The sequence below is a fragment of the Vigna unguiculata genome, chromosome 9 (assembly GCF_004118075.2).
Source record: "Vigna unguiculata cultivar IT97K-499-35 chromosome 9, ASM411807v1, whole genome shotgun sequence".
In the NCBI taxonomy this organism is placed as follows: domain Eukaryota; kingdom Viridiplantae; phylum Streptophyta; class Magnoliopsida; order Fabales; family Fabaceae; genus Vigna; species Vigna unguiculata.
The window spans coordinates 26,796,572-26,814,181 of record NC_040287.1 but is presented as its reverse complement, the minus strand read 5'-3'; the positions used below and the strand labels follow the sequence as shown (position 1 = coordinate 26,814,181).

The window sequence follows — 17,610 nt, the reverse complement described above, 5'->3', positions numbered from 1 at the left end:
ACCAGGTAATTCCCAGGAAAGAGAGGTGGGTCACTAATGGACACGCTTAAGTACTAAGTCTTTCCTAGCCAGAACTTTCCTAGACATGCACTTTCACACTACCACACTTTATCCACTATCACAACACTATTCTAATGACAATAGCAGCGAAATATAATCACACAAACCAACAGCTCCGATACCATTGTTGGGTATTAGAGTACTAGCACAAGTACTCACAACTAAAATATAAGATAAAAATAAACGAACACACACAGACAATAGGCAATGAATATAATTTATTCAAAGAAAAGCAAATCACATACCACTCTCTCAATCTCCAAGGAGAAAACAAATGAGGACTTCTCTCTAGGAAATAGGAAAAACTAATAAGGAGAACCTTCAAGGAGAAACAAATATTCTCTCTTGTTTTTCTCTCACTCACTAAAGCAAATAGAAAGAAAAGAAAGACTTTGGGATGCTTCCTAAAGAAAGCATAGACTCCCTTTTATAACATAAAAAGTAAATCCCAAACTAAGTTCCCACCGATGTGGGACTTCTATTCTCACATTCTCTACTTTGCCACATTGCATTCTTTTTCCTATTCTTTTATAACCTTTGTGACAATGACCATGTATTTTGTTTCCACTCATTCTTTTTCCTTGCACACCAACCATACATAAATTATTCGTTCACTATTTTGGACAAGTCTAGTGATATGTTTTGAATTTTCACTTAATGAATTCTTCTCTCTGGCTAATGTTTGGAGCCCATTAATTCCTATGTTATATCGGAGAATGTAGGTAGGGCATGGAACAACTTTAGACAAGTTTGAGTGTAAGGAGTGGTGCAGTGATATGAGCATTTTGGATTTCATTAGGGTTTCCTCCTTTTGAGTTTTACTTCACACCATAGTTTTTTCGTGGGACCCATGTGACTCTCTTTTTCTTTTTATTCATGTTGCAGACTTTCTTCATTTTTCACTTCACCTTACATAAAGGATAGGTGAAGGTACAATGCTTTTGCATTAAGTGTTTTATTCTCTTTCTTCTTTTGAATCACTTACATGTATAACTCACGATTTTTCTTTCACATGCAATTTAGAGTACTATAGTTATAATAAGTGATAGGTGGTGGGGTCGAGAATGTATGGGTTCCATGATGCATATCTCTTTTATCTTGATGCATGCATTTTCCAATTGGGTAGCAAGTGCTTGTGTGTTTGGAATATTGTGTGCTTGTGTGTTTGGAATATTAGGTGGTGGTCTGAGGATAATTACTTGAGTGTGATGTTATGTTGTGGTTGAATGAATGTCACTCGTTGGATTTGGTATACGAATGTATTATTTGATAAGTTGATGGGGTTATGTTATGAAACTTTAATTCCCATGTATGATGTGGTGGCATGTATTTTGTTGGCAATATATAAATTCTCATGTGTGCATGTTGAGAGTGGTTTGCCTTGTTGAAAGTTCTTTGTGGAATTAAATGTTGTGTGAGGTTTTTCGTACCTAGGAACCCAGTGAAGACTCTTTCGCCTGTGTGAAGCAGTGGAAATGGGTCCTCTTCGCCTGTGTGAAGCAGTGGTAGAGGATTGGTTCGAGTGTTGTACCCTCTCGCCTGTGTGCGAGTATAGTGCCCGATGTGCAATGCATCAACGCTTTTACTCATAATTCCTTGAGGGATAAGGGAGATAGTTTGGCTGCATTAAGCGGGACACATCAAACCATCTGTTCTAGGAAACTAGATGTTGTTGTGGGGTGAGAGGCCACGAAAAACCAAAGCTTGAGTATGATCACTATGTTTGAAGATGTTAGATGAATGTGATGCTATGTTTGGTTTAGTATGATTGTTTGGATTTGGTGTTTGTGTTTTAAACCAAGGATGGATTGTGTTCATAATGTTTCCGAGTTACTTGAATGTGACGTTCAGTATTATATTACATACTTTATTTATGAATTTCTTTTATGAATATCATTGTTTGTGGTTAGCTTATCCCTATTTGTTTGTTTGTGTGTTTGTTGTATGTGCGATGATCGTATAACGTGTGTGTTATACGGGAGCAGATGATATTGCAGATAATCTTGGCATGAAGTAGATTGACGAGAGGCTAGGGTGGACTCAAGAGTTTTTATAATATATTTAGTTGTTTTAAGTCAGATAGTAAAAAATTATGTAATTTTCTTTTGGTCGCAAATGTTATTGGAAGTTTTTGACAAAGTGACGGTTTGAATTATGTAATTTAAATTAAATTAAAAGTTTTTATTAGTACATTTTCAATGTTAATTCCTTTTCCACTAAACGCAAAAATTTTCTAACGTTTTGTGACGTCCCAAAATTGGGGTGTTACACAGTGCGGTGACAACTGTCATAAAGTGCGGCGGCTGCGGCATGGAGATGGTGGGAGATAGAAGAGATTAGGGTTAGGGTTTGTGTTGAGAAGGAGATGATGATGTGGCAAACATTGATTGGTGATTTGAGTTAGTAGAGGATTGATGATGTGGCAAACTGTCATTGGTTAATTTAGTATATGGAGGATTGTCACATGGCGAAATCTGGTGGACTAGATTTTAAGTGACATTAGAGGTGCAGCTTAGTACAAAGGAGGGGTGTAGAACAAAAATTGAAAGTCCAATTACAGAAGGGGGTGTAAACCTGAAAACAAGGGGTGCAGTTAGCTCCAAAAATGTCCTTTTTTCAGAAATAGATATTCCAATTGGAAAAAGGGGGTGTAAACATGAGAATTAGGGGTGCATTTAGTACCTGAACTATTCCTCTCCAAAATTCTTATTTTGGGACTTATTTTATGACTTAAAATATTCACTATTCATAATCTTAAAGACTTAAATTAAATTCTAGTTGTGTTATTTAACTTAAGATTATTCAAACAAATATGATGCAACTAAATCATTTCTTAAGCGCGAAAATAAGGTTAAATTCCCAAAATTTAAATATCTAATGTGAACAAAGGTTCAACCCATCACACCTTCCAGGCGGTTTGGAAGCGTGCAACGCCTGGTGGTACGTGTTCCCCGCCAGGCGATTGTACTGTAGCGATGTTGGTGTTCTTACTCTTGATGTGCGTGATCTACAAAGCTTTAGTGATGCCTTAAAGGTCGACTTGTTGGTGTTCCTTGAGTGGTGGATGAACACGAGGAACCCTTGAGTTGAGCTCGAGTTGGCGAGTGTTGCCGGTGTGAGTGTGTTGGTTGTGGCCAGTACAGATGGGTCCAGAAAGATTGCCCTCCCCAGTAATTAGCTGACGAGTTTGGTAGTCTTGGGACGTTACGAACTATGTTCATATATGGGAACTCCACCTGGCGTTACGGTGTATGATCTGTAGCATGGTTTCCTGCACGTGCTCTATCGATTGTGGCCGATAGGTATAGTAGGAAGACATCTTGAGGTAATCGCTAAAAGACGTAGAACACGATTAACATGGTTGTGGCCATGTGGTATGGAATTAAAGAAAGGAATTCCTTTGATGTGATTGTGTGATATATATAACTGTGCCATATTTATATATATGTGTAACGCGGTACACGGGAGCAGATGATGTTGCAGGTGGATCCGGTGAGGCGTAGAGCCGAAGCGGGGCTAGACTTGGGAGATTTTTATCAGAATTTTTATGAAGTTTTTATGATTTCAAATAAATTGTAATTATGGATATTACTGGACTTTTGGATAATTACAATCTTATTTATACTTATGGATTTTGGTTTATTATTGAAAGTAATAAACGTTTTAAATTTCCTGCGTCTTTGGGAGATGATATTTCATTAACTGCAACTTAATTGTATTTCTTTATTTTATTAATTAAATTCGTAATATCCGGCCAGGATGTTACAACAAGCATGGGAAAATGTTATGTTAGAGATTAAAAAAGTTAATGAGGATGCATTCAAACATTTAATAGTTATTCCTCCAAGGCAAGTTCCCCCACTAATTACTTAGCTTTTTATATACTGCAATAACTATTAATATCAATATGATTATATGCTACAAATTGAATAGGTATTGGTCAAGATCAAGGTTCATTAGCAATGTCAAGTGTGATACACTAGTTAACAACATGTTAGAGGCCTTCAACAACTTACTTGTGGATGCAAGGAGTAAGCCAATAATTACCTTGCTTGAAGACATAAGGCTGTACATGATGAATAGATGGGCAAGTAATAGGTTGAAAGTAAGTTCCTTCGAAGGTTCAATATGCTCTAGGATTCGCGACAGACTAGTTAAGGAGCTGCAGTTAACAAAGTATTAAGTTCCTAGGTATTGCTCACCCTTGATTGTATTATTTTATATATTCAATCTATGACTGGTTTAGTAATCTGTGTCCTTTTTTAATGAATATAGTTGGTCAGCAAACAAGCTTTTTAAGGTCATACACGTATCTACTATTGGTGAGAAGTTTGTGGTGAATGTGGACACCATGGAATGCACCTACAGGAAATGGGGTATTACTGGCATCCCATGCTCGCATTCCCTGACTGCAATGAAATTCTTAAATCTGAGTGTAGATCAATATGTAGCACACTGGTTTACCAAGTCCTCATATGAAGAAATATATTGCTCAATCATATATCCTGTAAACGACCAACATGTGTGGGAAATCACTCCCTTCCCTGATGTGTTGCCTCCACTAAAGCGTATATTGCCTGGAAGACCTAAGAAGAAAAGAAAACTACAAGCGTCTGAGATGAAGAAAGATGACACCTAGGTTAGAAGAGGGGGGATAAGGAAGAAATGCGCAATATGTAAGCAACTTGGACACAATAAAACCACTTGCCCACAAACTCCTCCATCTCCACTACCATCAGCTACTTCTGATCAAGCCCAAAATTAGCCATATGAACAATCTGTGCCTCCAACCCAGGCACCAACTTCTGATGAAGGGCAAAATCTGTCAAGTCAACAATATGTGCCTTCAACCCAGCCATCAACTTCTGATCAATATGTGCCTCCAACCCAACCATCCAATTCTGATGTAGGTGCAAATGTGCCACCAGTCGTGATTTGTAGACAAGCTTCAACTTCAACTGAACCAAGGACTACCCACGAGTCAGTCGATTGAATTTTTTGTACAATCAGCTAATTTCACTTGACTTAAGTGAAATCAGTCATATAAAAATAATTCAACGTACTAAATGCATTCATACCAGAAACGATATACTACAAGCCTTTTAACCTGTTAAAACCCATTTTAACAAATTAAAAGAGACACACAAAGGCACACAAGAAATCTAACCTATGTCATATAGCCTACCAACATGATATAACACTAAAACATTACATTTAACATATTATTTCCAGATTAAACACACTAAAAACATAATCTTCAAGTGGATCTTCATCAATCTTCATCAAACACCTATGATCTTCATGCACATGGCTTTATCAATTCTTTGTTTCAAGCTTGCTTGTGCCAACAAAACAGACTTGAATTCGTGCTTAATGTCTTTGGGTATTATTTTTGGATGTTCTCACAGATGCTTAATCCGCAAAATCTCCCCCCCCCTTTGTTGAATCTGGAAAGCTTTGATCGAAAACAATGATCATTGGGAGATGACCTTGAGTTAATTCCTAAGTACTATATTTATCTGTTTAATTTGGTTAGGTATGACCTCGATCAATACACTTGGCCACAACAAAGAAAATCATTTTTGCCTGGGTCAAAAGTATATCTACAATATTCATAAAACAAAATTTCTGGCATTTTCTAGAATCCAAGCAGAATATATTTATAAGAATTACATGAGGATGAGCCTTTAATTTTGAAAGATTTTTATGTGAAGCCCACTTCACAAAAGTATTGATTTACACTTTGACTTAATTGATGCTTAAAAGGTAAATTCAAGTCAAAGTATGTTTTTTTGCAAAATCTATTGAGGAGTTTGAAACAATTGAACGAGGTGGACTAAAAAAAATTTTAGAATGAAATAAGACAAAAGAAATTGTGGAAAAGATGGGATTACTCCCTTTGTAAGCTTGATTTCCTTGTTTATCGAAGGAATTATAAAATGTTGTAACTTTAGTTCCTTCTTTTCTTTTAATTTTCTCTCAAGCTCTTCCTCTTTTGATTTTCTTTCAAAGTCTTTGTCTCATCTTATTCTCTCTTTTTCTTTATATTTCTTCCTCTCCTTCTCCTTCTTGTCTTTTCTTTGATGCTCCTTTTTCTCTCTTTCCTCTTTTGCTTTCTTCTTTATCTCTCTTGCTCTTATCCCTAGCTGTATTTGTTCCTTTTTCCTTCTTTCAATCTTTCTTCTCTTCTTATCCCTCTAGAGCTTTTGAAATTTTTCTTTAAACTCTTTTTCTCGATGAAAGAACTCTTTCTCACTTTTAATAAATTCTCTACCCCTTTCCACGAGTTATCTCATCTCTTGTTTCTGCTCTTGGTTTCTTTTAAAATAAGGTGGAACCAATTTTCTTCTCATGCATGCCATCAACTCATTCTAATCTTTAATGGAAATTTTTCTACCACTCTTTACATTATATTGTCTTTGCCGCCACCACTCATATGCATGCCTTATGAACTTGGAAGTGCACAAACTAACTATATGATATTTACTACACCTAACAACGAATGAATGCAACCTTTCAACCTTTTTCTCCTAAGCTAGGTATAACAATGGATAAATTTTTCTACCAAAATATGCAATGTCATTCTCAGCTCTCATATGCAACTCATCCTCACTATAGTTATAAATCAAACTACTATGATCCTAAAAATTATTATGCAAACTAGACAAATACGAACTCATTGTAAGTTTTGAAATGGTTGAAATGCCAAGAATGGGGGGGATTGAATTGACTAGTTAAAAAATAAGGTAACTTTTGAAGGCCTAACACAGTTAAAAAAACAAGCCTTTTCTAGCCAAAGATCTTTAGTTCAATTTCATAAAACCTCTCAGTAAAAATTTCAAAAACATTTAAAGTATGAGAAATAAATTTTCAAATGTAAGAAAGAATTTTCCTAAGACCAAAGAAAGGTCATCTAATTATGAAAATCAAGTTATCTATTTATCATGAAGACTTAAAACATAAAGTCACGCACATAGCACATGTTGATTAAAAGAAAACATAAAGATGTGAAAACATGAACTAGTCGAAATCCTTAGTGTAGAAACAAGAGGCACTTAGAACCCCTTGACCCTCACACTACATGGTATAAGCTATTAAAATTGGTTAAGGTTGGGGTTGCTAAATAGCATTTTCCCACCCAAGCTTATGAACAAAAACAAAAACACAAAAAAATATTACAATAAAGGTTCTATGATAAGAAGCATTAGAAAAAAAAATGAAACTAGGCTTGGGCTTGGACTGCTCTTGTAACATCCTAGCCGGATATTACTAATTTAAAATTAAAATAATAAAAATATTAGTAAACTGCCTTTATTATTGAAGTGCTTTCCCTAATACGCGGGAAAATTTAAACTTTAGTTTATACGTGCCAAAAGGTAAAAATTCGTAAATACGTTCATGCTATAAATATAAAACAAATCATAGTAACTAATTACAAAATATTCCATAAAATCCACAAAGATAATCCCATGTAAAAACTCCCATGGATGGCCCATCTCCGGCTCTAAGTGTCCACTTGCTCACCTGCATCAACATCAGAGTGGTTACATGATCATCGCCAAACACACACAGATAGAGTGAGCTTAAATAAAATGAAACACAATATAAAAATAAAACCCAATTTCAAACCCATGACCCTTATTAAAACCCCAATCCTTAAACCTCGACTTTTCAATCTTCCGCTAGACGCCTCTTGATTCTACATGTAAGATCCGAGAAATTTAAATAATTAAATAAATAATTATTTAATAAATGCGGGTAATGAAAACCTTTAAGGTAATAAATGCTAATCATCATGATGTGGAAAAGTACTAGCTCAAGCAGTTGAGAGTATTTGGTTATGTGAGAGGACTTGGGTTCAAGTCCCATGTATGTCAATTGTTTGTTGTTTAATTTTTATTTATTTTTCTCTGATGATGTGTTTGGGCGTGATAAGAGAGTGATAAACTCCTAAATTTATAAATATTATCATGAAATAGGAATTGGTTGAATGGTTGTGTATTGTACTTGGTATTTGGGAGGTTGTGGGTTCAAACCTTGGCTTGGAAAAACTTTCATTTTTGCTAAAATCAAATTTGGGCATGAAAGTGAAAGGACACCAAAACCCTAGCTGCCAAGAGGGGCTGGAAAGATCACTCCTAAATGAGCCTTGAATGCTAAATTTTTCTCCATTAATGCCAAATTCGTTTTTCTCCATCAAGTCTAATTAAGGCTAACTTTAAGAGGAAATTAAGAAGGAGAGAGAGTGCTTAGGAGTCTAGCAAGGTGTGAACACTGAAGGGAGAAGAATTCTTAGCGTGTGGGCTGAATGGGGTAGATTATTGCAATGTTGGAGGGAGGCACAATCTCAATATCCAAAAGAAAGGAGTTTTGAGCAATTCTCAATTGAGGAAGGAATATCCAGGTTAGGGGAGTTCTATACCTTTGTTTTAATTGTAATTGCCTGATTTCGTAATGTGTTTGAGGTTTGGAAATGCAAAGTATGCCATTTGGTTTTAATTTCGTCGCGTTTATGGAAATTTCCAGAAACCGCCTGGTGGCGGCAGGGGAGCTACCAAGCGACGCATGCTCCAGAACCTAAATTATGGGTTTCCTCTATGAACCGCCTAGCGGCTAAGGGTGATCTACCAGGCGGCATATGCGGTGTTGCCAGTTTTGTCTGTTTTAGTGACTGACAGTGGTGTTATGGTATTTGACATGGGTTTTGATGTACGCATATGATTGACATGATGAATTATGAACTGAACTATGTAATTGGTGGAAAATTGCAGGAAACACGTGAATGAAATTAGGATTTGGGGTTCATGTTGTGGTTGGAAATGATTAAGTATGAAATATGTATATGATCAATACACTGTTGTTATAGAATTTATGTTAATATGAATGATGTCTGAACTTTGGATGATGTGTGCATATAGAATTATGCTAGTATGAAGGTGGGTGCTATAATTAGGGTGTGTGGGGTGCGTTTCAGTGCAGGAAAAGTCTGGGCAGAACTCATATATGTATGCACCGCCTAGTGGCTTGACAGTACGACTTGCGATATTGATTTTATCTGGGTTTCACATCATTGGGTGTTTAATTAGTGAGTTATTACGTACATGACTAAAATGGAACATGTAGATGAATGTGGCCTGTTAGGGACTAAAGAAGGCTAAAGAAAGTGGAAGTGTAAAGAGTGTTATAATGAAGGGGATGATTTTAAATGTTTTGTTGTATGTGGTAAACTATAATTCAGAATGTATGTTAATTGGATAATAAGAGTGAGATTAATTTATATGAAATGGTATGGTTAGTGTATTCTCCCCTAAGATGTGGTCATTATGGTGGTCTTGTTATTGAAGTACATGTGTAATGTTGACTAAGTTAGGGTGGTATGAGTTCATATAAATATTTAGTGGCATAAACTACTAGTTTTGGAAAATTAGGATGAAAATCTTTATTGAATCAATTGATCAAGGTATATGGGGGATGCAATATTGAATGGACCTTACACTCCTAAACATGTTGTTGATGATAAATAGGTTGACAAGCCTTGGACTGAGTGGACAAAGGATAAAAGAAGGAAAGCTCAATATGACTGCACTACAAAGAACATCCTCGCATCATCCTTGAACATGGACGAGTTCTTTAGAGTTTCCCAATGCAAAAGTGCCAAAGAAATGTGGGAGGTGCTTGAAGTGACGCATGAAGGGACTAATGATGTGAAGAGAGCAAGGAAGCATGCCTTGATTCAAGAGTATGAGTTATTCAAGATGCAACAAGGATAGTCCACAACGGAAGTACAAAAGAGATTCACTTACATTGTCAACCATCTCACAGGTTTAGGTAAGGAATTCGACAAAGAGGAGCTAAACATCAAGGTGTTGAAGTGTCTTGATAGATCTTGGAAACCAAAGGTCACAACTATTTCATAATAAAGAGACCTGTCTACATTGACTACAGCTACATTGTTCGGAAAGCTAAAGGAGCATGAAATTGGGATGCAAAAGCCAAACGAGCTAGAGTCAAATAAGGAATATAGCCTTGAAGACTAGCACCAAGAGGAATGATGAACTCGAGGATGAGGTGGCTGAATCAAGTGACAATGAGAACTTGAATCTTCTTATCAAAAGGTTTGGGAAGTATCTAAAAAAGAAAGGTAGTAAAGGTAATCAAAAGAGGTACACTTCTAAATGATTTTAGTCAAATTCTTCTAATTTCACTTGTTATAGTTGTGGAAAGCAAGGACATATCAAGATTGAATATCCAATCATTAACAAAGAAAAAGAGAAGAGTTTTGACCGGAAAAGAGAGAAGAAACCCAAGGAGAGACGTGCATACATGACATAGGAAGACAATGATGATTCAACAAGTAGTTCATCACAAGATGGGAGTGAGGAAGCCAACTTGTGCCTCATGGCTGGTTATGAATCATCCTAATCAAGTCAAGTAAGCTCTCTAACAAAAATGACTATAGTCAATTGTTGCATATTTTGAAGAGTTGCATAATGAAACAATCAAGATTTCTACATTAAACAATCGATTGAAAGGCTTAAACAACTGGCTAGAAAACAGATTTAGTCAACCAGAAACAAAACCAACCAATTTAAAAATTGATTTCAACACTTAGAAATGATTTACAGTAATTCAATCGATTGTTCTAAAAATGAGTTGGCTGAAAAACATCTGAAACCTACACAGTATTAAAAAATCAAGTGAAATACCTTTTGAAAACCTATACAAAGTTCACAAGAGGGAAAGCAAACTTAGAAGTTGTTCTTGGTTCTCATAATTGTGCGTTTGGGAAAGCTGGATTTTGTTACAATCCTATTTTCAAAAAGAAAGCCAAGTTCTGTAGTTTCTTTTCAAAAAGTAAGCTAAATTATATATCATTCATCTCTTGCAACTATTATATGAAGAAAGGTCATGTTATTAAAAATTGCTATGCTAGAAAGTATGATGTTCCTAAAGAGGTTATAAAATGGATCCCAAAAGGATTAGAAAGGTGTAACCATGTTGGACCCAACCTATCAAAGGATACCATGTAATACAAATCTGTTTTGTAGGTCATAAAAAGTGAGAAAAAACATTTGTGGTACCTTGATAGTGGTTGTTCGAGACATATGGCAGGTGACAAGACAAAATTTGCAAAGTTGGAGTTGAACCCTAAATGGCCCACGAGAAAACCGTCGTCGCGAGATACATCGTTGCTTTGCATGACAACGATATGAGAGAAGTCGACTTCTCACTCACAACTAGGAATCACTGCATCACAAGGTTGCAAAGAGGCACCGCTGGGAATCAACGCCTTCCATCGTTAGCCAGAGCCAGCACCGTTCGCGCCACTATCGTGCTTCTCAACTTCAATGTAGGAGGAAAAAAGGTCGTCCTCTGATTCGATCTCCTTTAGGGTTTGCAGGTAAATCTTGTGTATGTGTTCAGTATAAGAAAATTCCCAATTAGAAACCAATTTTAGAAATTAAGAATAGTTAGTCATTATAGTAACCAATTTAGATACTAATTTACAAAATAAAAAATTATTAGTTACTAAAATAATCATTATTATAAATAAAAAATTATAATTAATAACTAAATACACGTTAAAAAAAACTAACCAATATTTCTGAAATTAGACAAAGAACATAACCAAATACACACATTAAAGGAAAAGAATCATTATGCAAAACAAAGATGAGACCGCAACAGAGAAGAACATTGGACTCGAACTGAATTTTCATAAAGTGGAAAAAACCTAGCTTTGCGAATTTAAGTACCCTATCCAATTTTTTACCCTTACAAAATTACAGAAATGCCCATAAATTTCTAACCGAAACCACTGGTTGATTAAAAAGAATATTAAAATTGACACATCAGCTTAAAATGAATATCATGCACTCTTCTGGTGTCAATATAACACTACTCATTTGTGACTCATTTGTGAATGATAAAAGTAAAACTAAACCATAATGCTTTCACTGCACTATTTTTCGTTTCATTCATGTCCAGAAAAAAACATTTTCCATCAATTTTAGAATCATATTTTGATTATTTTAATATATTATTTATTATTATAATTTGAACATAACATTTTATTATTAGAAGTAATTTTATTATTTGAGCCGATACGTTTTAACACTATCACATCCCTTTTGTATTTTTAACACTCTCACATCCCTTTAAATTAAGTTAAAATTACTTGTTAAATATTACTTTAATTTTAAAGATTTTTTTTAATGTAATTCTTTTTAAAATGAAAAAATAGTTTTCTTGCAATTCTTTTTAAAATATAAAAAAGTAAAAATATGTACATTATAGAATAAGAATCGAATAGCTTCCTGCAAGAACAAAATCTTTATCATAAGATAACTGCGTGAGGTTGTTTTTGTTGATTGCTATGTTGTTTAAATAAACTCTCCTTATTTTATTTTTAATACAAGAAAATTATAATTTTAAAACAAAAACTCTAATTTTATTATTCATTATATTAATAGTGCATAATCTGCATAAGAGGACACCAGGGTGTAATCTTGGAACAGTCCAACTACTAACACTACAAGAGGATCACTCGGCCACCGAGCCATTGTAGGTTGTCATACATAATTTGTGTAAATGGACTCCAAGGTGAAATCATGTGGGCAATCAAACTACTGACACTGGATAAGAATATGATTAGTGTTCGTTGTTGCATGACTACAAATCTTCTTTGAAGTAATCTCAATCGATTAGTAGCCGGTTGATGTTGCACATAACTTGCAAATCTTCTTTTAAGTAATCTTAACCGATCGGCAACCAGTTAACATTGTATATAACTGGCAAATCTTTTTTGAAGTAATTTCGATCGATTAGCAGCCAGTTGACGTTGCACATAACTTGCAAATCTTCTTTTAAGTAATTTCAACCGATTTGCAAACGGTTGACATTGCACATAACTTGCAAATCTTCTTTTAAGTAATCTCAACCGATTAGTGGCTATTTAACATTGCATATAACTTGTAAATATTTTTTAAAGTAATTTCAATTGACCGGTAGCTGGTTGACATTGTATATAACTTGCAAATCTTCTTTGAAGTAATCTCTCTCGTGGTTGGAGAAGGACTGACTAGGACGGTCGATTGATCCACACAGTACAATTATATTTTCTTAACTAACTTCACATTGTATCGTATAAGAAAAAACATGTCATTTAACCTTTTTTTTTTTTTGAAAAATAATAAAATTACCTCTTTAGGAAGCCAAAAGTATTTAGAACAAAGTGCAAAGCGTTTTTTTTTTTCCTCCACCCTAAAAGACAATAACAATTTTATCAAGGATCTAAAAGTAAAAGGTCGATATTTCAGAAATTAAAAACATTTAAATCACAACTTTAAAAGGCTAATATATATAAAGAGCAAGTCACAATAAAGTAGATTAAAGGTGGCGAAGTTTTACGAAAATGTTAATTGGTGCATTAGTGGTATACCCACCCACGTCTCCCTATGCTCATATCAACCCTGCATTCATCTAAAGAAACGGTGCTCTTCGTAAGACATATATGCCATAACCAGTTTATTGACATATATGCAAATATTAACATAGATTAATACTTTTTATTTTATCATTTTAGTTTTTTAACTACAAATTTATTCATTAAAGTTTTATTATAAAGCAGTTCCAACATCTAATTATGAATGGATAATATAGACAGCTTATTATATCTATATCTTATAACATAGTTATTTTAAATATGATTTAATTAATTTTAATATTGAAAAGTTCTTTTTCAGCAATCAATATTGTTACAACTAATGTTAACTAACAATATTCTATAAATAATGTATCTATTTAAGTTTGATAATAATTATCTTGCCCTAACAAGCCATGGCTAACCTTAATAAATTTACAGTGGCTATCATGGCTAACATTAATCACGGCTCACGGGTGTACCTATCTCAATTCCATTTCACGAGTTTAAAATCTCAAACTTTTATCGGTGAACATCCAGCTATAACACTTTGTATATCACACATGCAACTGTTTTTTATGATACCGATGATAAGGGATTAGTTAGTCTTAAAAAGTAATCGAATAACAAAATACAAAAGATTTAGAAATCATTGTCTCGATAACATGTTTCCTAAGAAAACACGAAAAGAACTCATGACTTGAATATCTGAGGACATTTTCTCTTTTCCCTCACTGCTTACGGGTCGTCACTGCTTACAGGTCGACATACAATAGGTTGGAACTTTAAAATTTGAGGGAATCGACCTAAGGAATCAGAAGTGCCTGTGGTGGCTGTGATCACCACGGACTGAAATCGATCAAGAACAACTTTCATGGCAAGAGAAGGATCATCACAACATATCTGAAATTCAAAGAAAACATAATTAAACCAAGAAAAACATAAACATATAAATTTTCCATGACAGATCACTAACAGCGAAATGTAAATAAAATACTCAAACCTGCAGTGCATATTGACAAAGGACGTCAGGAGCATGCTCCAACATCCCTCTAGGACCTCTTCTAATACGGAACTCAGAGGACTGAGCATAAATGCCCAACATTGTGGCAAAATCACACAATACACGGGCATCAGAGCAATGAAGATGAGCAGGATTCTTAACTTTCAAGGTAGAAATCAGTGAATGAAAGCGTTCATAAAAGAGCCTTAAACTTTGTAGGTTAAGGTGAGGTTGCAAACGCTCCACCAAAATAAGAAGGCTTCTTTCATCTTGAACGTCTTCACAACTTAACATGGGCTTAAGATATCCAATCAAATGCTGTAAAGCAGTAAGAAAATTACTGGCAGAGCGAATGTCTTCAGGCATAGGCTGCACTAACACGTCAGCTGGCAGGGCTGGATGTGCTCGCCACACATCAGAGGCTGTGTAAAAATAGTACTAGTAATTTAGCAAATGCAAACCATGACTAGATATATGTATAAGAAAATTGAATTTTCATTTACTTACGAGGAAGGTCATCTCCATTTCGTGTCAAACCCTGCAAGAGTCTATCATACTCAGCGCGTAATCTATCTGGATCGTTGGCATTGAAACTTGTAGCAAATTCAAACAACAGTTAGAACAATAATCATAAAATCAAGGAACGTAGCATGATTGAAAACATGTACCTTTCAAGTTGAAGACGCATCTCCTTCACAAATAAGGAGGTACTAGTGAGAGTATGCATCGAGACAGCGACACTGAGAGATGTCTTACAAACCTCAAGAATGTCTTCTGCATCATCTAGTACAACTATACTTTCGTCCATCAATTTACTTGATATAATTCCAGCATACTTAGGATTCAGCAAGTAATTATACCCACAAATAACCACCACGTTCGCAGTGCGCAACGCATCAATAGCCACGAAATAAGGACAAAAGTCATTCTGCTCATCCTCTCCCAATTCATGAAGGTCCTTTATAGATCACACCACATATGTATAATTATTTCAGTGATTGGGTAAAATTATATAATCGAATAAGAACTTATTGTTTTGACGTTACCTCAATGGTGTAGACACCTGGTGGTAGAACAGGCCTATCCACTTGATACTTCTCAAAATAAGAACAAATATTAATGTTGGTATTGTGGAGGGCAAGTTCTCTTATCCAACTAGCAGTACAGCCAAGACACTTTGAATCAACGAATTCATCACTGATGGAAAATTCCGTGATAGTAGAGTTGATGCAGAGTTTATTCATGCGGGTAGCGAAACCGATGGCAAGCATATTTGCAGCATCGCCAAGGAAGTGGCGCTGGAGCTGGTATATAGTTTTGAGCTCCGACAAGATGTTCTCCGTCTCCTCCAGGTTGCGAGCACAGTATATGAGTTTCATCTGCAAATTCTCTGGCTTCCACAATCTGTAGCTCGTTATGAAAGAAATGAGAGCCGAACTCTTCCCTTTGTTCTTTGGCATTTGGAGGATTCCATGACTTTTTCTGTCCAACACAGTTTTAAGATAGTGCATGTACCGGAGTTGTTCCGGGTGAATCTCTGGGTGAGGAAAATACACCGGCACCTCATCAATGGTGACCTTCATATTCTTGCAACCTCACAACTTCTCCTTTTGCAAACTGCCAGATAAGGATGCAAATCTTTCAAATACTGACTCACAAAGATATTGTTACATAGTCTCACCACCTCGTGATAATTCTCCACTATCACTCTCTCTCTCTCTCTCTCTCTCTCTGTACATATGCTCCACGCGGACCTATATTCAGAAATGCTAAAAACTATAACCACCTCAGTGCACTATTTTTTGTTTCATTCATGTTCAGAAAAATATTTCTTTAAAAGATATTTTTAATGTAATTTTTAATAAGTAATTTAAACTTAACTTTAAAAAATTTCATCTTTCAATGTAATTTTTATAAATATTTTTTTTAAAACAATTCCATGCCAGTACACTCTGCTCGCAGTGGACCTATACATTCAGAAATGCTAAGAATTGAATAACGTGTCCAGCAAGAGATGATATATGTGTGGGTAAGGTAACCCTTTTTGGGGTTGTATTCAAACAAACCCTGCTTTATTCTCTCTTATTGCTCCTGCAATTAATTCACTACAGCCACATAAAATTGTTTTAAACTTTTCTTTTGTCTTTTCTTGGAGTTATTATTTCTGTCACTTTTTTGTTTATTTTACATAATATGATATCTTATTTTTAATTAAATGTATAAAATTAATATTTTTTTTTTGGATTTTTGTAATTTTTATTTTATTTTAAACTGCATATTAATTGTTTATTTTTTAGTAAAGAAAGTAATTTTATGAAATTATTTATTTGTGTGACAATATATTAATTTTTGGAGTTCGATATTTCTACGTTTTAAAGCAAAAAGTGCTTAGTGAATATTTAAAATGAACTTGATAAAAAAATTAAATTTATATGTGAATTAAAAGTTTAATTACAAAGTTAATTTTGAGACCTTAAATCATAATTACAATATTATGTTCAAATTATAGTAATAAATATAAATAAAATAATAACATAAATAGTTATATAATATATTAACATAACGAATATATGATGGTAAAATTGATGGATTTTTTTTTTCTGGACAGGAACGAGACAAAAAATAGTGCACTGAAATCATTAGTTTTACTTTTAGCATTTCTGAATAGGAAAATAATTTTTTACTACTAAATTTTGACAACTTTTTCTTATAACTTTAGGTGACATCTTTTAAATGGTTTTTCTCATTTTTTCATTCTCAATATTTTAAAACCACTTAAAAGATGACACCTTATGTTGTAAGAAAAGAAGTTGTCAAAACTTAGTAGTCAAAATATCATTCTCCTTTTGAATATATAGGTCCGCGGCGAGCAGAGTTTGTACCAGAATTGTTTTAAAAAAAATCTTTGTAAAAATTAGATTAAAATACTCTATTAATCCATGTTTTTGTTCAAAAATTTTAATTAGGTTTTAAGATTTTTTTCTAGTCTCAATTAGGTCCATATTTTGAAAAATACGTAACAATTAGGTCCATTCTGTTAGTATGGTGATAACGGTGTTAAGGATGTGCCACGTGTAAACTTCTCATTTTTTTTGAATTTTTTTTGAATTTTTTTTTTAAATTT

General features: G+C 34.4%; 1 protein-coding gene across 1 annotated transcript; it reads right to left on the bottom strand.

Moving 5' to 3' along the window:
• Positions 1 to 4,799: 4,799 nt before the first annotated feature.
• Positions 4,800 to 16,069, bottom strand: LOC114163615 (general transcription and DNA repair factor IIH helicase subunit XPD-like). Its single transcript, XM_028047919.1, has 6 exons — positions 15,533 to 16,069; positions 15,155 to 15,444; positions 14,994 to 15,079; positions 14,487 to 14,908; positions 14,243 to 14,386; positions 4,800 to 5,018 (listed from the first exon to the last, which is right to left on the bottom strand). The coding sequence occupies exons 1-6, from the start codon at positions 16,067 to 16,069 to the stop codon at positions 4,800 to 4,802; spliced, it is 1,698 nt and encodes a 565-aa protein (XP_027903720.1).
• Between the last annotated feature and the right edge of the window lie 1,541 nt (positions 16,070 to 17,610).

Coding starts and splice junctions, on each gene's coding strand:
- LOC114163615 (XM_028047919.1), bottom strand. CDS start 16,069: ATGAAGGTCACCATTGATGAGGTGCCGGTGTATTTTCCTCACCCAGAG. Junction 15,080..15,154: donor ATGCGTCTTCAACTTGAAAG/GTACATGTTTTC, acceptor ATTTGCTACAAG/TTTCAATGCCAACGATCCAG. Junction 5,019..14,242: donor AACCTATTGTATGTCGACCT/GTAAGCAGTGAC, acceptor TCCTTGGTTCAG/TTGAAGTTGAAGCTTGTCTA.